The sequence below is a fragment of the Argopecten irradians genome, chromosome 3 (assembly GCF_041381155.1).
Source record: "Argopecten irradians isolate NY chromosome 3, Ai_NY, whole genome shotgun sequence".
Lineage (NCBI taxonomy): Eukaryota > Metazoa > Mollusca > Bivalvia > Pectinida > Pectinidae > Argopecten > Argopecten irradians.
The window spans coordinates 64,342,177-64,368,049 of record NC_091136.1 but is presented as its reverse complement, the minus strand read 5'-3'; the positions used below and the strand labels follow the sequence as shown (position 1 = coordinate 64,368,049).

Genomic DNA, 25,873 nt, shown 5'->3' with positions numbered 1-25,873 from the left:
ATATATCCCGAGGCCGTAGGCCGAGAGTTATATAATTTTCGAGGGTTGATAACTCACCGTATCCACCTAAAAATAGGTCGATAACTGTTTTATTATATGACATTTACAGGATATTAACCCGGTTCTTCAAAAAGACTTTACTACAATAAACAGGATGATATTTGCAAATGTTCCTTTTACAAAATTTGCTGCCTTTCGTCAAATATGTTGCCGACTATTTATAATGACGTCACAATAATTCAATTTTGCTTGTTACGAGCATTTCCATTGGCTTAAAAATTTACTTTATCAGCCCATAAAGGCAAAAATGGCGTCGCCGTTTGTAACGTCGCTTCTGATTGGCTGAGATGACGGCGTAATAATTTCATAGACAAAAGAGTCCCAAAATGAATTTTAAATGTTGAAGAGATTATCTTTAGTTAATTGAATTATAAGGATTAATTTGAATAGATTTTTTATGTTATGGAGATATAACACAAAAATCTGAGTGTACTCTCATCATAAACCGCTTCGCGGTTTATTTAGAGTACACTCAGATTTTTGTGTTATATCTCCATAACATAAAAAATCTATTCAAGTTAATCCTTAAATAGATTAATCCGACGTCTTTGAATAAGGAAACTCCCGTAACGTTATATTTGGGTACGACTCGACGTCAAAAGTAATTATGACGTCACATATAAAGGGAGTTTCCCTCGATCTATTTTTGACACAGGTTACTGGACTCGCGAGAGGTATCTGGACCGAGTCCAGTAACCTCGCGTGCTTTTTGCCGCCGATTTCGGGGTTGATATCGCAGTTGATGAATACTTCTGAGAAACGTATTGGCCAATCAAAATACAGCAAAAGCACCAGTCATATAATAATACATCTTATACAGTACAACATGTGCAATATCACATACAAATCATTAAATAACGTTAACGCGAATATTACATCTTATACAGTACAACATGTGAAATATCACATACAAATCATTAAATAACGTTAACGCGAATATTACATCTTATATGGTATAACATGTGAAATATCACATACAAATCATTAAATAACGTTAACGCGAATATTACATCTTATACAGTACAACATGTGAAATATCACATACAAATCATTAAATAACGTTAACGCGAACATTACATCTTATATGGTATAACATGTGAAATATCACATACAAAGCATTAAATAACGTTAACGCGAATATTACATCTTATACAGTACAATATGTGAAATATCACATACAAATCATTAAATAACGTTAACGCGGATATTACATCTTATACAGTACAACATGTGAAATATCACATACAAATCATTAAATAACGTTAACGCGGATATTACATCTTATACAGTACAATATGTGAAATATCACATACAAATCATTAAATAAATAACGTTAACGCGAATATTACACCTATACCAAATGAGATCTTACTTTCAGTTAAGACGCGTTCTTTCACTCTGGGATCCCACTGTAGTTAATATTCTCGTCAATAACAGAGCTATGTAAAACCAATCATGATGTTTATAAGAATTCCAGCCATATATGATAAAACACACACATATATATATATCTATATTAATCCTTATAGTTTATTTTTTTACCTGTAATTCGACTTTTATTGTCGGACTCTTTTCTGTTATAAATTATTACGCTGTTGTATCAACCAATCAAGTACGACGCTAATAACGGCGACGTCACTTTTTACGTGATGGGCGAATGACATGATTTTAAGCCAATAGAAATGCTTGTAACAAGCAAGGTTAAATTACATAAGGAAAACAGAAACTAACAAAGATTTAAAAAGAATTTAATTTCGTGTAGAAACGAAAACGGTGTTAGGACGAGAAAACGTTTTTGATTAGTTCTGAAGCATAATGAATTGCCATTATAGAAACACACAAAAAATCAATTGGTAATGTTTTTGATAACCACCACATTTAAAGCATCCATCTAGTCACCGATGTTTAACACGTGTACATTTAAATACTTTGTGAAATAAGCATAACAATGCGCGGCAATGTATCGTTGAGTTTACTGGACCAAACAGCTTGATACAAATCCAGACGCATTCTATTCAGAAGCAAATCACCAATCGTTTCAGAGGTAATCAGATCGATTTTAGGCAGCCACAAATAATTCGCGGACCAGCTGTTACTAACACTAGATAGTCGATGTATTAAAATCAAAAAGTCAAAATCACTCTGTATGTGAAGTGTTGATTGTCAGGGGAACGGGTAAGTTTGTTGACATACTTATCGGATGTTGCTTTAAGTTGATAGTGTTACATTTGAGTATGTATTTATACGTTGGTAAGTATAACAAACTTAACGATACTCTAAACCTTATGAGCATAATCATATGTACAATATGTCACAAAATAATATTTCCAGTGGTGCATGGTATTTCGTAGTCAGTAGGGAAAATATTTGTGAATACCTTGCATATTGAACTAATCCTGTCTTTAATTGAGCTTCTAAGAATACATGCTGATGTAGGTAATTACAGTGCTGGTGCATTTGTTTACATTCTATTAAATTGTTTTATTAACAAATTCTTTTGAAAAATAAACAGTAATTGTAATATAGCATATCACAATTTCATTCTTCACAAACAAAATTCAGTATGCTTAATCTAGACAGTTTACATCCCGCATACTATCTCACTAGTACAAATATGTTACACCTATGTTTCATGCATACCGTTCTTGTTTCGACCTTCAGCCATCGCCAGGCAGCTTTGGAAATGTCGAAAACCAAAGTATATGTAGGTGGCCTTGTGGACGATGTTGGGAACGACCGACTTCACAGAACCTTCGAAAAATTCGGAAAAATTAAGAAAGTTTGGGTGGCTCGTAATCCTGGTTCAAGAGGTTATGCTTTTATTGACTTTTATGAACCAGAGCATGCGCTTACTGCCTCGGAGGAAATGAATGGAAAACACGTGTTTGGTACGAATTTAAAGGTGGAACTATCAACCAATGGTATTGACTATACAAAATTCTCCGAAAAATATCGTAACTATGACGACAGGAGAGGGGGGCGTGACCATGACAGCAGAAGGGTAGACAGAGAGAGAGAGAGACGGAGGAGTGAACGAGATCGTGATTACCGGAGACGGTCTCCTCCATATCACAGCAGGAGGAGGTCGATACAGGAGGACGATGAGGATGACAAGCTGACGGATGTAGGCCATATCCGATCATCGGATCTTCCTCGAACTATTAACATTATTAGGGAACTTGAAAGAGTCACACGTCTGAGAATTGAGCGTGAATTATTAGACAAAATTCGTAATTCTTCAGCACTTCTGTCAGACATTGAGTCAAAAGACTTTATTTCACGCTCTTTAAACGATGGTGATAGGAATCCTCCGTCTCCTCGAAACAGAGACACAGTACATGACGACCTGTTTGTAACGTCGCTAGATCCCATATTTCAGGATCATCATAATCAGACTTTAGACGATGACAAACCAAATAGGTTTGATTCAAAGCCAGGCCAATTTTACTCACACTATATAGATAGTCCAAGAGGTCCCCCGCGTTGTCTCTTACCGACGCCAAACTTTCCAAGGCCAAGGCATCAATCCTTCCATGGAGCTCCCTCCATTCCACCCTGGAACTTTCCCCCTGACCACACCAGAGCACCATTCCGCTCACGATATAACCCGTATGGTAACCGAGGAAGCCCCAGTGTGAATGGTAATCTAAAAAAGAATGACTGGTATGGCAAGAAATACTACGGCTTTGGATTTTTACCCATCTCTGCTCATTCTTCGACCCCCACTACACCCACTACTCATGATTCACCACCTTCAGAAACGCCACAGCAAGCTGAGCCATGCCAAACCGCCGACTCTTCATGAACAGGTATTTTATCTTCGCCATTTTCTATCATTCCTTTCTTTATCTTCCGTATTAAACATTTTAAAATCAAAATTTCTCAATCATATTTTTCTCTTACAAAACACTACACTACTTTGCTGTGCTCATGAACAATGCGTTAGTTCTATTGACAGTTACTTATAATGCCATCACACACTGCCTTTAAAACATTGGGCTTTTTAAAAAACACAAATCATATCTTGAAGAATCGAAACTTTAGTACATTTAAGTATTTGTTATTTTTCATATCAGCGTATACATGTTACGTTAGCAGTAATACAAGTAGTAGAGAGGTCTCTCGTGTCACTTATAGTAATAAGCTACCTTCTGTTGTCGTATTGATTGTGTATTGACATCATAACCCATTGATACTTTACCACGGGTAACCACTGTGCTGTTGAGCTGGATTATACAAAACCAAACATAGTTTGACAACACTTCTAGAACTGTGAAACACAATAGTGTCCAGTGTATAATAATCAAAATGAGGGCTATAAATTTGTGCTATTGAACATTTGTGAATGACCGTTCTTTTGTCATCTACAGTTAAATGGTAATCAATATTCCACGCTAGGATAACCAACTCATGATAACCTTGTAATAATTTACACTCGATATCTATACAATGGTTATGATAAACCGCACCCGTATGTTTAAAATACACGTGTGCCAATTCATAACATCTATTTTAAATCTTTTCTTTTTTTGTAGTATGAAATAATGAGCAAAAATAAAACAGACACCAATTAACCGACTGAATCACAACACTATATCGCTCTCACAAGTATTGTAAAAAAATATCAAAAAGTTAAATATTGGTTGTTTTTTTAACAGTGGTCACATGAGCTTGGCCTACATGCTGATCAATCCTGATGAAAGAAGGCGAATACCATTTTATTACACCATTCCTCTTGCTCTAAACTTCGCTGTTTTAATACCGAATAATACACAGAATAACATCCCTACAAATATTATACTCGCCTATTTGCTCCTTCTACAAAAGAAAATCCTCAACTTCATTTAAACCTTTCTAGTTTTTGGAGGCCACCAAAATAGGAATGGCTTTAACACTCATTAATATGGTGTCATATTGGGATTTCAAAATGATAAATACTAACGTAATTTGTAAAATGCATTAAGCTAAAGTCAATATATAGTCAAATATCAAAATGATCACTAGTTTTCAAAAATGTTAAGAGAGAACTTGAATATTATTTGGGGAAAGACAAATATACTAATAAAATAATCTAACCATAAATGTATTTCATAAACGGTTCGAATACTTAAAAGACCTTATTTTGAAACGTTTGTAGCGTTTGGGATAATTGCACGAACTGTGTGATTGGATGCGAGTGATTTGTAAATCTTTTCTGTATTTCAATCATCTCTGTTTTTCTTACATAAATTCATTCATAGTTGAGTATGAGAACGTCGTCCTTAAGCTTTTAATGGCTTATTAACTAACTTATCCGTTCTATCATCGACACGTATCTAACGAGTAAATATGGCTGACAGGGTTTTTGTTGGCCTCCTAACATAAACACCAATTTAACGTACTATGAAGAATAGATTACAAAAAAGATCAATTGAGAGACACAGATTATTATGGATGTTGTGATAATAATCAACCACAGTGTTATCACTACAGTAATTATTTATAAGCTTTTATAATTAAATTAAATTAATTTCACCATATTCATAATGTAATTGTAATTGTCGGTTTCTAACGGATATATTTCATGGATTGATTGAGTGGTTAAGTTTCTTAGTTATTCTGTTTATAACTAATGTAGTTATGTCATCATTCTTTTGATCATTACACCAGTTGAGGTAAAGATCATTTGTAGATAGTATTTTTTATAATGGTGATTAATCGTAACTGCTCAGTAGACTTTGACATCGACAGTCTTGACAAACTCACCAACAAAACGATTTAAGATATCGACAATTAAAGCACCTAATGTATGGAGAAGCGCTTGGTTGTGTAATATAGTAAGACCTAAGTTGGATTTAATATGTTTTTACAATGGCTGCCACATCCGCTACATCCATTTAAATCTTTAGCCTTATTTTATAGATTTTTAACTTCTTTTTTGTAGTTTTGTTCAGAAATTATATGGTTCAGTCCAAAATCTAAAAAGTTTGAAAACCAGTCCAAAATCTAAAAAGTTTGAAAAATGCGTTATGTAAAACGTTTTATTATAAATTGATTGAAAAGCGGATTATGTAAATAAGTATGCGTATTACAATAATTTACACAATGGTCTTTGGTAATGCAGGCAATGTCTTGGTCATATTTGTAATATCGTAATAGTGGACTGTTATATTTATTATTTCAAAGAACCCTTTCGCTCATTTTCACAAAGGATTTTGCTCCAGATGCATGTTCAAATAAAACAAATATGAAACAATAGACGGGCACTGAGGATGAAACAAGAGACGGGCACTGAGGATGAAACAATAGACGGGCACTGAGAAGCCGATTCTTTAATAATAAACATAAACATTACTACTAATCTAGCTCCGGGACAATTTAACAACCTTACTGGCGGTAAGCTTTAGCTCAACAAAAATATAATAACGTTACTTTATATAGCATTTATGTCAAAATCCGTTTCATGTTCTTTGTGTGTAATCATGTTGGTAAATCATGTGGATTAACTAATGCTCAAACATCTCTCTTGGTTGGTCCTCCGTTAGTAACTGGATTAACTAATGCTCAAACATCTCTCTTGGTTGGTCCTCCGTCAGTAACGTACACTGTATTACCTGATAATGATTAACCCTTATGGTATGGTCCGTCAGTAACGTACACTGTATTACCTGATAATGATTAACCCTTATGGTATGGTCCGTCAGTAACGTACACTGTATTACAGGATAATGATTAACCCTTATGGTATGGTCCGTCAGTTACGTACACTGTATTACCTGATAATGATTAACCCTTATGGTATGGTCCGTCAGTAACGTACACTGTATTACCTGATAATGATTAACCCTTATGGTATGGTCCGTCAGTAACGTACACTGTATTACCTGATAATGATTAACCCTTATGGTATGGTCCGTCAGTTACGTACACTGTATTACCTGATAATGATTAACCCTTATGGAATGATCCGTTAGTAACGTACACTGTATTACCTGATAATGGTTAACCCTTATGGTATGCTCCGTCAGTTACGTACACTGTATTACCTGATAATGATTAACCCTTATGGTATGGTCCGTCAGTTACGTACACTGTATTACCTGATAATGATTAACCCTTATGGTATGGTCCGTCAGTTACGTACACTGTATTACCTGATAATGATTAACCCTTATGGTATGGTCCGTCAGTTACGTACACTGTATTACCTGATAATGATTAACCCTTATGGTATGGTCCGTCAGTAACGTACACTGTATCACAGGATAATGATTAACCCTTATGGTATGGTCCGTCAGTAACGTACACTGTATTACCTGATAATGATTAACCATTATGGTATGGTCCGTCAGTTACGTACACTGTATTACCCGATAATGATTAACCCTTATGGTATGGTCCGTCAGTTACGTACACTGTATTACCTGATAATGATTAACCCTTATGGTATGGTCCGTCAGTTACATACACTGTATTACCTGATAATTATTAACCCTTATGGTATGGTCCGTCAGTTACGTACACTGTATTACCTGATAATTTGAAGATGAACCCTTATGGTATGGTCCGTCAGTAACACACACTGTATTACCTGATAATGATTAACCCTTATGGTATGGTCCGTCAGTAACGTACACTGTATTACCTGATAATGATTAACCATTATGGTATGGTCCGTCAGTTACGTACACTGTATTACCCGATAATGATTAACCCTTATGGTATGGTCCGTCAGTTACGTACACTGTATTACCTGATAATGATTAACCCTTATGGTATGGTCCGTCAGTTACATACACTGTATTACCTGATAATTATTAACCCTTATGGTATGGTCTGTCAGTAACGTACACTGTATCACTGGATAATGATTAACACTTATGGTATGGTCCGTCAGTAACGTACACTGTATTATAGGATAATGATTAACCCTTATGGTATGGTCCGTCAGTTACGTACACTGTATTACCTGATAATGATTAACCCTTATGGTATGGTCCGTCAGTTACGTACACTGTATTACCTGATAATGTGAAGATGAACCCTTATGGTATGGTCCGTCAGTTACGTACACTGTATTACCTGATAATGATTAACCCTTATGGTATGGTCTGTCAGTAGAGTACACTGTATTACCTGATAATGATTAACCCTTATGGTATGGTCCGTCAGTTACGTACACTGTATTACCCGATAATGTGAAGATGAACCCTTATGGTATGGTCCGTCAGTAACGTACACTGTATTACCTGATAATGATTAACCCTTATGGTATGGTCCGTCAGTTACGTACACTGTATTATCCGATAATGTGAAGATGAACCCTTATGGTATGGTCCGTCAGTAACGTACACTGTATTATAGGATAATGATTAATCCTTATGGTATGGTCCGTCAGTTACGTACACTGTATCACAGGATAATGATTAACCCTATGGTATGGTCCGTCAGTAACGTACACTGTATTACCTGATAATGATTAACCCTTATGGTATGGTCCGTCAGTAACGTACACTGTATTACCTGATAATGATTAACCCTTATGGTATGGTCCGTCAGTTACGTACACTGTATTACCTGATAATGATTAACCCTTATGGTATGGTCCGTCAGTAACGTACACTGTATTACCTGATAATGATTAACCCTTATGGTATGGTCCGTCAGTTACGTACACTGTATTACCTGATAATGATTAACCCTTATGGTATGGTCCGTCAGTTACGTACACTGTATTACCTGATAATGATTAACCCTTATGGTATGGTCCGTCAGTTACGTACACTGTATTACCTGATAATGTGAAGATTAACCCTTATGGTATGGTCCGTCAGTAACGTACACTGTATCACAGGATAATGATTAACACTTATGGTATTGTCCGTCAGTAACGTACACTGTATTACCTGATAATGATTAACCATTATGGTATGGTCCGTCAGTTACGTACACTGTATTACCCAATAATGATTAACCCTTATGGTATGGTCCGTCAGTTACGTACACTGTATTACCTGATAATGATTAACCCTTATGGTATGGTCCGTCAGTTACATACACTGTATTACCTGATAATGATTAACCCTTATGGTATGGTCCGTCAGTTACATACACTGTATTACCTGATAATGATTAACCCTTATGGTATGGTCCGTCAGTTACGTACACTGTATTACCTGATAATTTGAAGATGAACCCTTATGGTATGGTCCGTCAGTAACACACACTGTATTACCTGATAATGATTAACCCTTATGGTATGGTCTGTCAGTAACGTACACTGTATCACAGGATAATGATTAACCCTTATGGTATGGTCCGTCAGTAACGTACACTGTATTACCTGATAATGATTAACCCTTATGGTATGGTCCGTCAGTTACGTACACTGTATTACCTGATAATGATTAACCCTTATGGTATGGTCCGTCAGTTACGTACACTGTATTACCTGATAATGTGATGATTAACCCTTATGGTATGGTCCGTCAGTTACGTACACTGTATTACCTGATAATGATTAACCCTTATGGTATGGTCTCTCAGTAGAGTACACTGTATTACCTGATAATGATTAACCCTTATGGTATGGTCCGTCAGTTACGTACACTGTATTACCCGATAATGTGAAGATGAACCCTTATGGTATGGTCCGTCAGTAACGTACACTGTATTACCTGATAATGATTAACCCTTATGGTATGGTCCGTCAGTTACGTACACTGTATTACCCGATAATGTGAAGATGAACCCTTATGGTATGGTCCGTCAGTAACGTACACTGTATTACCTGATAATGATTAACCCTTATGGTATGGTCCGTCAGTTACGTACACTGTATTACCTGATAATGTGAAGATGAACCCTTATGGTATGGTCCGTCAGTAACGTACACTGTATTACCTGATAATGATTAACCCTTATGGTATGGTCCGTCAGTTACGTACACTGTATTACCCGATAATGTGAAGATGAACCCTTATGGTATGGTCCGTCAGTAACGTACACTGTATTATAGGATAATGATTAATCCTTATGGTATGGTCCGTCAGTAACGTACACTGTATTATAGGATAATGATTGACCCTTATGGTATGGTCCGTCAGTTACGTACACTGTATCACAGGATAATGATTAACCCTTATGGTATGGTCCGTCAGTAACGTACACTGTATTACCTGATAATGATTAACCCTTATGGTATGGTCCGTCAGTTACGTACACTGTATTACCTGATAATGATTAACCCTTATGGTATGGTCCGTCAGTTACGTACACTGTATTACCTGATAATGATTAACCCTTATGGTATGGTCCGTCAGTTACGTACACTGTATTACCTGATAATGATTAACCCTTATGGTATGGTCCGTCAATTACGTACACTGTATTACCTGATAATGATTAACCCTTATGGTATGGTCCGTCAGTTACGTACACTGTATTACCTGATAATGATTAAGTCTTATGGTATGGTCCGTCAGTAACGTACACTGTATTACCTGATAATGATTAACCCTTATGGTATGGTCCGTCAGTTACGTACACTGTATTACCTGATAATGATTAACCCTTATGGTATGGTCCGTCAGTTACGTACACTGTATTACCTGATAATGTGAAGATGAACCCTTATGGTATGGTCCGTCAGTAACGTACACTGTATTACCTGATAATGATTAACCCTTATGGTATTGTTACATTAACGAATAACAAAAAGGAGAAACCAGCAGCTAAATTCAAAACACAATTTATTATATACCAGAGAGGTTTTTAAATGTCTAAAGTAATTGGTGGTGGTACAAGAGTAATACAATAAAGGTGTTACTTATCTGTATTGCGACAAAGGTTTCAAATTAACAATAAACAAATCCACAAGAAATTGAATGTCCACCGATGATTTGTAAAGTTCCAGGCAATATGAATAAATCCACAACAAAGTGTTGTAATAATCCACAGATAAAGTCACAATAGCTCTCCCAATAGAATCTTATATGGCGCTGTACAATTCTTGATATGTCTTATTACAGGTCTCATTACAGTTCTGATTAGCCTTGGACAGCTGGAGTATATATAGCTAAACCCTAATTCAAGAATATTGGAGAACCTTCTACTTCTAGAAATATCTAACTAAAAGCAGTAAACAAATAAACACACATAACTTTCTAGAAATAGATCATTCTAGATCTCTACTTAAAATCAACATGTTTACAAACATATTTGTTTATACATGATTATATTCTAGAAAGTTCTATAACCTAAATCAATGATATGACCTTCATAGGATGTATTGATAAAAAAAACTATAGGAGTTATCTCCCTTATCTCATAACTACATGTATTTAGTGTCATACATAACACACCCCTCCTTAAAGAAAAGAAAGTTTTCTTGAAAAGGAAACTTTCTTGACATATCAAGTAATATTTAAATCCTTGATAAAGCATCTGCTAGAATATTGTCTTTCCCTTTGATATGTTTGATGTCAAGATTGTATTCTTGCAAAGTCAAACTCCACCTGAGAATTCTTTGGTTTTTGTTTTTCATTTTCCCAATGAATGTCAAAGGGTTGTGGTCGGTGAAGACCAACACAGGCACAACTGTAGTGCAGAGATACACATCAAATTGGTTCAAGGCCAAAATCAACGCTAAACATTCTTTCTCAATGGTGGAATAATTTCTCTGGTGTTTGTGAAACTTTTTCGAGAAATAACAAATTGGATGGTCAATTTGTTCAGTACCTTCTTGCATCAAAACAGCACCAACACCTACATTGCTGGCGTCAACAAACAGTTTAAACTGTTTATTAAAATCTGGAGCAGGCAGAATTGGTGAGTTCGATAGTATGGCTTTCAATTTCTCAAAGGCAGACTTACATTCGTCTGACCAAACAAATTTGACATTTTTCTTTAACAAAACAGTAAGTGGAGCTGCTATAACAGAGAAATTTTGACAAAATTTTCTGTAGTATCCAGCCATACCAAGAAACCTCATCAGCTCTCTCTTGTCTCCAGGAGCTGGAAAATCTATAATTGATTCTACTTTGGCCTGAACAGGTTTAACCTGCCCCTGTCCTACAACATGGCCTAAAAATTCAACAGTTGCATGACAAAATTCACATTTCAATAAGTTTACAGTCAATTTCATGGTAGTGAGTCTTTCGAAGAATTCACGAATCCCGCGTAGATGGTCTTCCCACGTGTCGTGGTAGTTGATGACGTCATCAATGTATCCATCACAGCCTTCCAGGTCTGATATCACGCTGTTAAGAAGACGTTGAAATGTTGCCGGGGCATTCTTCATACCAAATGGCATAACTTTGTACTGGTACAAACCTTGCGAGGTTACAAATGCCGACACTTCTTTAGCTCTTTCTGTTAATGGCACCTGCCAATATCCTTTCAACAGGTCAAACTTGCTTACGTACTTGGCTTTGCCAACTTTGTCAATACACGAGTCAATCCTTGGAATTGGATAAGAGTCTGTTTTACTGACAGAGTTTACTTTTCTGAAGTCAGTACAGAACCGGTATGTCTTGTCTGGCTTTGGCACCAGAACACATGGAGAGCTCCATTCACTTTTGCTTGGTTCAATAATATCATTGTCCAACATGTATTGAATTTCTTTCTTTAAGTGTTCTTCTTTCAAAGGATTGACACGGTAAGGATGTTGCTTGACAGGTGGCGCATCGCCTACATCCACGTCGTGATAGATAGCATCTGTTTTTGCCTGGTGTATCCGGAAACAAATGTTTATACTCAAGTATCAAATCTTTAAGTTCATTGCGTTCCTTTTCTGATAGATGACACAGTTTCTTGTCCAAGTTCGCGAGCACATCTGAATTCCGTAACTTAACACCACAGTCTAAACCTACATCTTGTACACCACCATCTAAGTCTAATTTACAAATATCAGCTGTACTTTCACTTTGTGATGGTACAGAGGCCAAAGTAGCAATAGGTTGAGAGGTCTTGCTCTCTTCTCTATCTACATATTTCTTAAGCATATTAACATGACATAATTGAGTTTTCTTGCGCCTCCCTGGAGTTTGTACAATGTAGTTAACATCATCGACCTTTTTCTCAACAACATAAGGTCCAAAATATCTAGCTTGCAAAGGCTGACCCGGTATTGGTAATAAAGCCAAAATTTTGTCACCTGGATCAAAACTTCTTGCACGGGCGTCTTTATCATACCATGTTTTCATTTTGGTTTGAGTAACGGCCAAATTTTCTTTTGCCAGTTCACATGCCCTTGTCAACCTTTGCTTAAAGTTAGACACATACTCTAAGAGATTCACTTTAGAATCTTCGTCCAAAATTTTGTCTTTCAAAATTTTCAAAGGACCACGTACAGTATGTCCAAACACAAGTTCAAAAGGACTGAAGCCAAGAGATTCTTGTACAGATTCTCTAACGCCAAACAACAACATGTGTATACCTTCGTCCCAATCTCTTTTGTTTTCAAAACAATAAGATCTCATCATATTCTTCAATGTCTGATGAAAACGTTCTAAAGCACCCTGAGACTCTGGATGATAAGCACTAGACTTATACTGCTTGATCTGGAGCTGGTACATGACTTGTTGAAAAATACCAGACATGAAATTCGAACCTTGGTCCGATTGGACAGCTTTTGGAAGACCAACCAATGTAAAGAATTTAACCAAAGCCTTGACTATGTTAGGGGCTTTAATATTCCTGAGTGGAATGGCTTCAGGAAAGCGTGTGGAAGCACACATAATAGTTAAAAGATACTCATTCCCAGACTTAGTTTTGGGTAGAGGACCTACACAGTCTATAATGACTCTACTAAATGGTTCCTCAAATGCTGGAATGGGGTGCAAAGGTGCAACAGGGATTTTCTGATTAGGTTTCCCTACCACCTGACAAGTATGACAAGACCTACAAAAATCAGCCACATCCCGTTTCAACTTGGGCCAAAAGAAGTGATCTAAGATCCTGTTATAAGTCTTGGTCACACCTAGATGCCCTGCCATAGGTACGTCATGAGACAAACTTAGAATATCTTGCCTATACCTCGGTGGGACAACTATTTGATTGACAACCTTCCAGTCTTCCTCGGGAGACACATCAGGGGGACGCCACTTGCGCATCAACACACCTGACTGATGGAAGTAACAAACCGGGACTTTCTCAGCCTCTTCCTCACTCAAAGCCCGATTACACAATAAGGAGATTTCAGGATCTTTCTCCTGTTCTACTATAAGCTCCTCTCTAGACAAAGATGATTTACTCATCATGTCAGACAAAGAAGTACCCTTGTTAGGAACAACTCTATCACTATCAAAGTCTACAGGATTGCTCAAAAGATCACACTTGCTCCCGACATCCTCTATATCATGAGCCAAGAAAGTGTCACCTAACCCTGGACTATAATGATCCTCAACTACTGCAACATCAGAAACCTTCTTACTCATTGAACGAGTTACAGCACAAGAAGGGAAATACCAGGAAATTCCTGTTGAATAGTCTCAGCATCATCTGTTTTATCAGGGATACTGGACACTAAGGGATCTACCCTAACTTTCTCTCCAGCCAAGTCATTGCCTAAAATGAGCGACACGCCCTCTATGGGAAGTTCCGGTCTAACACCAATGGTGACAGGCCCAGTAACCAAGTCTGACTTTAAATAAACAGAATGGAGAGGCACATTAACAAAACCTAACTCTACACCTTGAAGCAAAACACTACTACCACATGAGGTCTCCTCAGACAAAGGCACTACGCCATCTAATATCAAAGAATGAGAAGCCCCAGTATCTCGCAAAATCTTCACAGGTTTCAAGTTGGTAATATCACTAGTAAGTGAAACAAAACCTTCAGAAATGAAGGGAGAGTACTTCTCCAAGACACTATCAGACTCTGAGCTCTTAATCTCAACAGACACTTTAGAATCTTCCACAATATTACTAAGTTTCTGACTAGGCTTTGACATAGCTAACACAGAAGGAACTGACTGTTTACGCCTTTGCTCCTTACGCTGGAGAGAATAACATTCAGACATTACATGCCCTACTTTCTTGCAGTAATTACAAACAGGACCAGAAGGAGACCCCACACCTGCCCTATGATCTGTTTTAGAATCAGACTTAGCCTTATCACCTAATTTAGGTTTGTCGTTAGAAGGGCCACTAAAGGTTGGGTTCCTAGGCTGACCAAATTTACTAGTACCTGTGGTACTGTTTTTGTCTTGAGAACTGTTTTTAACAAATGAGCCTTTGTGGGTGAGAGCGTAATCATCAGCCATTGTAGCTGCTTCACTAAGTGTTTCAACTTTTCTCTCATCTAAATGAGTTTTTATGTTTATGTGGACACAACGTTTAAACTCCTCTATCAACAATAATTGCCTCAATTTACCGAAATCCTCATCAATTTCTTTAGAATCACACCACCTATTAAATAATTGTTCTTTTTCTCTGGCAAATTCTACATGAGTTTGTTCATCTCTCTTTCTTGAGTTTCGAAATTTCTGGCGGTAAGCCTCAGGAACTAACTCATAAGCTTTCAAAATAGCTTTCTTGACTACTTGGTAATTTGAAATCTCATCTACAGATAAAGAAGAATAAATGTCTCTAGCTTTACCAATCAGGACACTCTGGAGAAGCATTGTAAGCTTATCTTCAGGCCATTTCATACTGTCAGCTATTTTCTCAAAATGTAGAAAATACTTGTCAACTTCTTTCTCTTGAAAAGGAGGAACTAACCTAATGTTTCTACTGACATCAAAACCTCTGTTTCCTTGTAAACCCCTAAAAGTTAGATTACTTGAACTTTCTTGAGAAGCTAGCTCTAATTCTTTCATTCTAAGTTCTGTTTCAGCTTGAATTTTCTGCTTCTCTAGCTCTAACATCTGATCTCTCTCAATTTCTTTTTCTCTTAACTCTCTTTCTTTGTCTATTTCTTTTTCTCTTAACTCCTTTTCTATTTCTCTTTCTCTCATTTCTTTCTCTATTTGTTTCATTTTCATTTCATGTTCAAGTTCCATTTGTCTAATTTGGATTTCTGAAGTGACTGTTTCCTCTATACTATCTAATGCACTAGAGTCAAATTTGCCATTGTCAACAAAATATCTTATAATTACATTCCTAATTTCAGCTTTCCTCAAATTAGTTTTGATAGTAAGGCCTAAATGTTTACCCAATAACAGTAAATCCTTCTTACTAACTTGCAAAAGAACTTCCAGGGATGGCGCTTTAACAAACTGTTCTACCTGCATAGTAGTCATATTTATCTAGCTGTTGGTTTCAAATGTAAACTCAAAGTTTGTACACAAATTTTGAAAATTTCTTAATTAATTTTTCAAAGTTAGATTTCACAAATTGAATATCGATCTCGGACACGAGCCCCCAATTTCTGTTACATTAACGAATAACAGAAAGGAGAAACCAGCAGCTAAATTCAAAACACAATTTAATTATATATACAATATTATACAGAGATGGTTTACAATATCTAAAGTAATTGGTGGTGGTACAAGAGTAATACGATGATTTAAAGTGTTACTTATCTGTATGCGAATGTCCTGGTATAATCCTTGATCCTTCCAGGTTTCAAATTAACAATAATCACAAATCCACAAGGAAATTGAATGTCCACCGATGATTTGTAAAGTTCCAGGCAATATGAATAAATCCACACAAAGTGTTGTAATAATCCACAGATAAAGTCACAATAGCTCTCCCAATAGAATCTTATATGGCGCTGTACAATTCTTGATATGTCTTATTACAGGTCTCATTACAGTTCTGATTAGCCTTGGACAGCTGGAGTATATATAGCTAAACCCTAATTCAAGAATATTGGAGAACCTTCTACTTCTAGAAATATCTAACTAAAAGCAGTAAACAAATAAACACACATAACTTTCTAGAAATAGATCATTCTAGATCTCTACTTAAAATCAACATGTTTACAAACATATTTGTTTATACATGATTATATTCTAGAAAGTTCTATAACCTAAATCAATGATATGACCTTCATAGGATGTATTGATAAAAAAAACTATAGGAGTTATCTCCCTTATCTCATAACTACATGTATTTAGTGTCATACATAACAGTATGGTCCGTCAGTTACGTACACTGTATCACCTGATAATGTGAAGATGAACCCTTATGGTATGGTCCGTCAGTAACGTACACTGTATTACCTGATAATGATTAACCCTTATGGTATGGTCCGTCAGTAACGTACACTGTATTACCTGATAATGGATTAACCCTTATGGTATGGTCCGTCAGTTACGTACACTGTATCACCTGATAATGTGAAGATGAACCCTTATGGTATGGTCCGTCAGTAACGTACACTGTATCACAGGATAATGATTAACCCTTATGGTATGGTCCGTCAGTTACGTACACTGTATTACCTGATAATGATTAACCCTTATGGTATGGTCCGTCAGTAACGTACACTGTATTACCTGATAATGGTTAACCCTTATGGTATGGTCCGTCAGTAACGTACACTGTATTATAGGATAATGATTAATCCTTATGGTATGGTCTGTCAGTAACGTACACTGTATCACAGGATAATGATTAACCCTTATGGTATGGTCCGTCAGTTACGTACACTGTATTGCCTGATAGTGATTAACCCTTATGGTATGGTCCGTCAGTAACGTACACTGTATTATAGGATAATGTGAAGATTAACCCTTATGGTATGGTCCGTCAGTCAACGTACACTGTATTACCTGATAATGATTAACCCTTATGGTATGGTCCGTCAGTAACGTACACTGTATTACCTGATAATGATTAACCCTTATGGTATGGTCCGTCAGTTACGTACATAACTGTATTACTGATAATGATTAACCTTTTAGGTATGGTCCGTCAGTAACGTACACTGTATTACAGGATAATGATTAACCCTTATGGTATGGTCCGTCAGTTACGTACACTGTATTACCTGATAATGATTAACCCTTATGGTATGGTCCGTCAGTTACGTACACTGTATTACCTGATAATGATTAACCCTTATGGTATGGTCCGTCAGTTACGTACACTGTATTACCTGATAATGATTAACCCTTATGGTATGGTCCGTCAGTTACGTACACTGTATTACCTGATAATGATTAACCCTTATGGTATGGTCCGTCAGTTACGTACACTGTATTACCTGATAATGTGAAGATTAACCCTTATGGTATGGTCCGTCAGTAACGTACACTGTATTACAGGATAATGATTAACCCTTATGGTATGGTCCGTCAGTAACGTACACTGTATTACCTGATAATGATTAACCCTTATGGTATGGTCCGTCAGTTACGTACACTGTATTACCTGATAATGATTAACCCTTATGGTATGGTCCGTCAGTAACGTACACTGTATTACCTGATAATGATTAACCCTTATGGTATGGTCCGTCAGTAACGTACACTGTATTACAGGATAATGATTAACCCTTATGGTATGGTCCGTCAGTAACGTACACTGTATTACCTGATAATGATTAACCCTTATGGTATGGTCCGTCAGTTACGTACACTGTATTACCTGATAATGATTAACCCTTATGGTATGGTCCGTCAGTAACGTACACTGTATTACCTGATAATGATTAACCCTTATGGTATGGCTCCGTCAGTAACGTACACTGTATTACCTGATAATGATTAACCCTTATGGTATGGTCCGTCAGTTACGTACACTGTATTACCTGATAATGATTAACCCTTATGGTATGGTCCGTCAGTTACGTACACTGTATTACCTGATAATGATTAACCCTTATGGTATGGTCCGTCAGTTACGTACACTGTATTACCTGATAATGATTAACCCTTATGGTATGGTCCGTCAGTTACGTACACTGTATTACCTGATAATGTGAAGATTAACCCTTATGGTATGGTCCGTCAGTTACGTACACTGTATTACCTGATAATGATTAACCCTTATGGTATGGTCCGTCAGTTACGTACACTGTATTACAGGATAATGATTAACCCTTATGGTATGGTCCGTCAGTAACGTACACTGTATCACGGATAATGATTAACCCTTATGGTATGGTCCGTCAGTTACGTACACTGTATTACCTGATAATGTGAAGATGAACCCTATGGTATGGTCCGTCAGTTACGTACACTGTATCACAGGATAATGATTAACCCTTATGGTATGGTCCGTCAGTTACGTACACTGTATTACAGGATAATGATTAACCCTTATGGTATGGTCCGTCAGTTACGTACACTGTATTACCTGATAATGATTAACCCTTATGGTATGGTCCGTCAGTTACGTACACTGTATTACCTGATAATGATTAACCCTTATGGTATGGTCCGTCAGTTACGTACACTGTATTACCTGATAATGTGAAGATTAACCCTTATGGTATGGTCCGTCAGTTACGTACACTGTATTACAGGATAATGATTAACCCTTATGGTATGGTCCGTCAGTTACGTACACTGTATTACAGGATAATGATTAACCCTTATGGTATGGTCCGTCAGTAACGTACACTGTATTACCTGATAATGATTAACCCTTATGGTATGCTCCGTCAGTTACGTACACTGTATTACCTGATAATGATTAACCCTATGGTATGGTCGTCAACCACTGTATTACGATGGTATGGTCCGTCAGTTACGTACACTGTATTACCTGATAATGATTAACCCTTATGGTATGGTCCGTCAGTTACGTACACTGTATTACCTGATAATGATTAACCCTTATGGTATGGTCCGTCAGTTACGTACACTGTATTACCTGATAATGTGAAGATTAACCCTATGGTATGGTCCGTCAGTAACGTACACTGTATTACAGGATAATGATTAACCCTTATGGTATGGTCCGTCAGTAACGTACACTGTATCACAGGATAATGATTAACCCTTATGGTATGGTCCGTCAGTTACGTACACTGTATCACAGGATAATGATTAACCCTTATGGTATGGTCCGTCAGTTACGTACACTGTATTACCTGATAATGTGAAGATGAACCCTATGGTATGGTCCGTCAGTTACGTACACTGTATCACAGGATAATGATTAACCCTTATGGTATGGTCCGTCAGTTACGTACACTGTATTACCTGATAATGATTAACCCTTATTGTATGGTCCGTCAGTTACGTACACTGTATTACCTGATAATGATTAACCCTTATGGTATGGTCCGTCAGTTACGTACACTGTATTACCTGATAATGTGAAGATTAACCCTATGGTATGGTCCGTCAGTAACGTACACTGTATTACAGGATAATGATTAACCCTTATGGTATGCTCCGTCAGTAACGTACACTGTATTACCTGATAATGGTTAACCCTTATGGTATGGTCCGTCAGTAACGTACACTGTATCACAGGATAATGATTAACCCTTATGGTATGGTCCGTCAGTTACGTACACTGTATTACCTGATAATGATTAACCCTTATGGTATGGTCCGTCAGTAACGTACACTGTATTACCTGATAATGATTAACCCTTATGGTATGGTCCGTCAGTTACGTACACTGTATTATCCGATAATGTGAAGATTAACCCTTATGGTATGGTCCGTCAGTAACGTACACTGTATTATAGGATAATGATTAACCCTTATGGTATGGTCCGTCAGTAACGTACACTGTATTATAGGATAATGATTAACCCTTATGGTATGGTCCGTCAGTTACGTACACTGTATCACCTGATAATGATTAACCCTTATGGTATGGTCCATGTTTACAGGTGCTAAGTTTTGTTCCTGAATCACGAGGATGTAATGAACCAAACATTGATAAATAACAAATATTGACTAACACAAATGGTCAGGTTTGGATGGTTTGTGACTTGGACAATAAAAATATGGCTGCATTATTGAACGATAGACAGCGGCTATATAATACATTTAACATATCATAAATGTTCAATTTTGATACAATTATTGATGGTATTATTTTTATTTCAGGTTCTTCCCAGTATGTAGAATATCCAGACGGGCATCAGTGTGAACACATGGTGTATCATTCTAGTGGTGAAATGACTTCAGACATTGATTCTATTCTTCTTGATGCCACATTGATTAAATCTAATACGTACGTTCAATGTTCAGCATCTTACAACAAAAATACTTTTACAAAAATACAACAAAAAGTATTTTTTGATATGTACAAATGCAAGAATACTTACAAAGTAAGTAATTACGCTTTATACATGTATATTTTATAAATAATGCTTAAAGAATCTTATAGAGAAAAGCCATTTATATCATAAAAGAATACTGAACCATTAAAATAAGAAGGAAAAGAAACGTTATGCTGTTGCATTTGGAAGTTAATTGTATTTCTAGGAGAGTTTCATCAAACATCTGATAGACAGAGGATGTTGCCGTATATTGACGCACATTGCAAAAATGCGACTGATGTAAATTGTAAAAATTGTTAAATATGGAGAAAGTATAAGGAAGATATAAAACTTCACATAATTTTCGTCTTCATGATGGAGAATGAAAAAGTCTGTAAAACATACATGCTCTTAATCCATATTTAATCGGAACGCCACGCAACGGATAGGACCATCCTCGATACTCCAGGGGTTACTATCACTGACGTTATGTGGAGATGGGACAGGACATCTGTCTCCCAATATCATATCTGGTGTATTATCATATGATTTTATTAATAAAGAATCCCAACAAGTCACTCAAATTTGTACTGAATATAGAAATATGAACACTAATATAACTGCTGTTCTCGTTTTGTTTTTATGCATCCAAAGAGAATCGTCGAATCACTACATCGTGTTTGGGACACAGTAATCACATCGAATTTGATCCGGCTGAAATCATATCATAGAATCAGTATATCAATTTAATTTCTGTCAGTGATGAACCAACTATCGTGACATCACACAATTAATAAGGTGTTCCTTAGTAGTCGGATAAAAAGGAAATATATGCATGTATGATTTGTTATAGATTTGTTACTCACGTTCAGTTATATATGTCTTATGTTACCGATATATCACATTAACCAAATCAATAGTGGTGAGGCAAGTCATGTGTTCTGTAGTGTGTCCGTGTTCAGTTATATATGTCTTATGTTACCGATATATCACATTAACCAAATCAATAGTGGTGAGGCAAGTCATGTGTTCTGTAGTGTGTTCGTGTTCAGTTATATACGTCTTATGTTACCGATATATCACACTAACCAAATCAATAGTGGTGAGGCAAGTCATGTGTTCTGTAGTGTGTCCGTGTTCAGTTATATATGTCTTATGTTACCGATATATCACACTAACCAAATCAATAGTGGTGAGGCAAGTCATGTGTTCTGTAGTGTGTCCGTGTTCAGTTATATATGTCTTATGTTACCGATATATCACACTAGCCAAATCAATAGTGGTGAGGCAAGTCATGTGTTCTGTAGTGTGTTCACGTTCAGTTATATACGTCTTATGTTACCGATATATCACATCTAACCAAAATCAATAGTGGTGCTGAGCAAGTCATGTATTCTGTAGTGTGTCCGTGTTCAGTTATATATGTCTTATGTTACCGATATATCACACTAACCAAATCAATAGTGGTGAGGCAAGTCATGTGTTCTGTAGTGTGTCCGTGTTCAGTTATATATGTCTTATGTTACCGATATATCACACTAACCAAATCAATAGTGGTGAGGCAAGTCATGTGTTCTGTAGTGTGTTCCGTGTTCAGTTATATATGTCTTATGTTACCGATATATCACACTAACCAAATCAATAGTGGTGAGGCAAGTCATGTGTTCTGTAGTGTGTCCGTGTTCAGTTATATATGTCTTATGTTACCGATATATCACACTAACAAAATCAATAGTGGTGAGGCAAGTCATGTGTTCTGTAGTGTGTCCGTGTTCAGTTATATATGTCTTATGTTACCGATATATCACACTAGCCAAATCAATAGTGGTGAGGCAAGTCATGTGTTCTGTAGTGTGTCCGTGTTCAGTTATATACGTCTTATGTTACCGATATATCACACTAGCCAAATCAATAGTGGTGAGGCAAGTCATGTATTCTGTAGTGTGTCCGTGTTCAGTTATATACGTCTTATGTTACCGATATATCACACTAGCCAAATCAATAGTGGTGAGGCAAGTCATGTGTTCTGTAGTGTGTCCGTGTTCAGTTATATATGTCTTATGTTACCGATATATCACATTAACCAAATCAATAGTGGTGAGGCAAGTCATGTGTTCTGTAGTGTGTTCGTGTTCAGTTATATACGTCTTATGTTACCGATATATCACATTAACCAAATCAATAGTGGTGAGGCAAGTCATGTGTTCTGTAGTGTGTCCATGTTCAGTTATATACGTCTTATGTTACCGATATATCACACTAGCCAAATCAATAGTGGTGAGGCAAGTCATGTATTCTGTAGTGTGTCCGTGTTCAGTTATATATGTCTTATGTTACCGATATATCACACTAACCAAATCAATAGTGGTGAGGCAAGTCATGTGTTCTGTAGTGTGTCCGTGTTCAGTTATATATGTCTTATGTTACCGATATATCACACTAACCAAATCAATAGTGGTGAGGCAAGTCATGTGTTCTGTAGTGTGTCCGTGTTCAGTTATATATGTCTTATGTTACCGATATATCACACTAACCAAATCAATAGTGGTGAGGCAAGTCATGTGTTCTGTAGTGTGTCCATGTTCAGTTATATACGTCTTATGTTACCGATATATCACACTAACAAAATCAATAGTGGTGAGGCAAGTCATGTGTTCTGTAGTGTGTCCATGTTCAGTTATATACGTCTTATGTTACCGATATATCACACTAACAAAATCAATAGTGGTGAGGCAAGTCATGTATTCTGTAGTGTGTCCGTGTTCAGTTATATACGTCTTATGTTACCGATATATCACACTAACAAAATCAATAGTGGTGAGGCAAGTCATGTGTTCTGTAGTGTGTCCATGTTCAGGAATAGAAATAATCTAGTTTAGCAACAAATCGACGAATCGATGTGATTTTAATTAGATTGGGAGTGTTAGATGTCCGATATAGATCTATCAACGAAATTATATTTCTTTATATACAGTAAAACGTCAATAGCACGAGAACTATTTGTTATTCTGTGTAGCTTACAGACAGAATCATGCAGGGTCATTGCTCATACTAGACCTCAGCATTGTACATACGATTGACACAAAGGCATCATATGTTAGGAAAAAAAAGGAAAACGCCGAGTTAAAATAGACGAACAAACTAAAGATGTTTATTGTAATTCAAAATGATTCATTTCATACGCAACCTCACACCCGACAGCTGTACGGTATCTCATTGTACATCTGTCATCGCCCAAACAAAACATCTCATTTGTAAGAATAAACTATCAAAGCCGATTTACAGGAGCTAGCACAGTGGTCAATACACAAACAGAGGGCGTCATGATTACATCTGCTCTGGTGACATTGTTTATATTTGATACATGTACATTAAAGTGATAAAAAAATCACACAATTGATAGAATACTAATAAGTGTTGGCGTGAATAACACGTTATATTATTTACTTAATAATATATATATATCTTTTGTGAGATATGTTGTTTTTTTTGCAAGATATCTCATAAAATATTGCACCCAACCTTGATACTTCGGGGGTTATTATAATTGATATTATATACACCCCTGGACTATCTCATAGTAAACCTAGAGGCAACATAACAGAACAGGAAATTTAGTCTTCAAAGAAAGTCTTTGCAAGCCTGTGATTGGTTCAGATTGTTTCTCCTAAGCTGCCTCCAGTTTTACCAGAGATTTAAATAGTAGGGATAAGAAGGTACCTCATAGCCTTACTTAACGACGCCCGCAGCGGAAGCTATCCCAGAGTGCATCGCGTGTCTACAGTAGAGTACAGTCTAACGACGCCATATTGAAACTACGCTTCGTCCGATGAAGCGATCTAGGCTATAATTCAGGTGATGAACAGAAAATAAACCAAATAGCATAAAGTTTGCTCTTTATTGAAAATGTAATTTATTTGAATAATCCATCACATTTTTCATAATTGTAGAGATGTTACACTAAATAAACGTAATGCTAACTGTGAATGTCCTCATCCCGGCATGATTACTTCCTTGATCGATACAATGGATCGCCCCGTGAAATATTAATATAATAAAACCCACATACTCTGATTTCAATAATTGACCGATTTCCATTTAGTTTTCAAATATTTGTTGCTTGGTAAATTTTAAATGTTAATATATTAAATTGATATAATTTGAACATATTGAACCTTTTGAATTTTGGTGGTAAATCTGTACACAAATCATCGAAGTTACCCTAAATTTATAATGGCGATGATACTGTTCAGATAGGGTCGTGAAAGATAGCACAGTATAAACCACGTACTCTGATTTCAATAATTGACTGATTTCCATTTATTTAGTTTTCAAATATTAATTTTCTATTGATTGAGTTTGTACATATGGAAACTTTTAAAGCTCAAGTACAAGTGTTAACAAATTATCGAAGGTACCCAATATATCATGGCGAAGAGATACAGTGCCGATCGAGCTGTGATAGATAGCATAATTTGATATCTAATTAACGGAAAGTGATTTGCAATTGCTATAATCGTATACATTTATGGTTTAAATTGTCAAAGTTAGGAATACGAGGGAAACTCCTCAAATTGATTAAATCCTTATATGGGCATGTGAAATCATGTGTAAGTCTTAATGGTCAAATCTCAGACTTTTTTGATAACAAAATCGGTCTCTTCCAAGGAGAAATTCTCTCCCCAATACTTTTTTCTTTATATGTTAATGA

The 25,873-nt window shown here is 36.5% G+C and overlaps 1 protein-coding gene across 1 annotated transcript; it reads left to right on the top strand.

The window, feature by feature from the left end:
- Positions 1-2,202: 2,202 nt before the first annotated feature.
- On the top strand, positions 2,203-21,758 carry LOC138320113 (serine/arginine-rich splicing factor 7-like). The gene is made up of 3 exons (XM_069263179.1): positions 2,203-2,235; positions 2,722-3,869; positions 21,008-21,758. Exon 2 carries the CDS (start codon positions 2,744-2,746, stop codon positions 3,863-3,865), a length of 1,122 nt encoding a protein of 373 aa, XP_069119280.1. The 5' UTR covers positions 2,203-2,235; positions 2,722-2,743; the 3' UTR covers positions 3,866-3,869; positions 21,008-21,758.
- Positions 21,759-25,873: the final 4,115 nt, after the last annotated feature.

What these genes read in the sequence shown, in the direction of transcription:
- LOC138320113 (XM_069263179.1), top strand. Translation starts at nt 2,744, where the DNA reads ATGTCGAAAACCAAAGTATATGTAGGTGGCCTTGTGGACGATGTTGGG.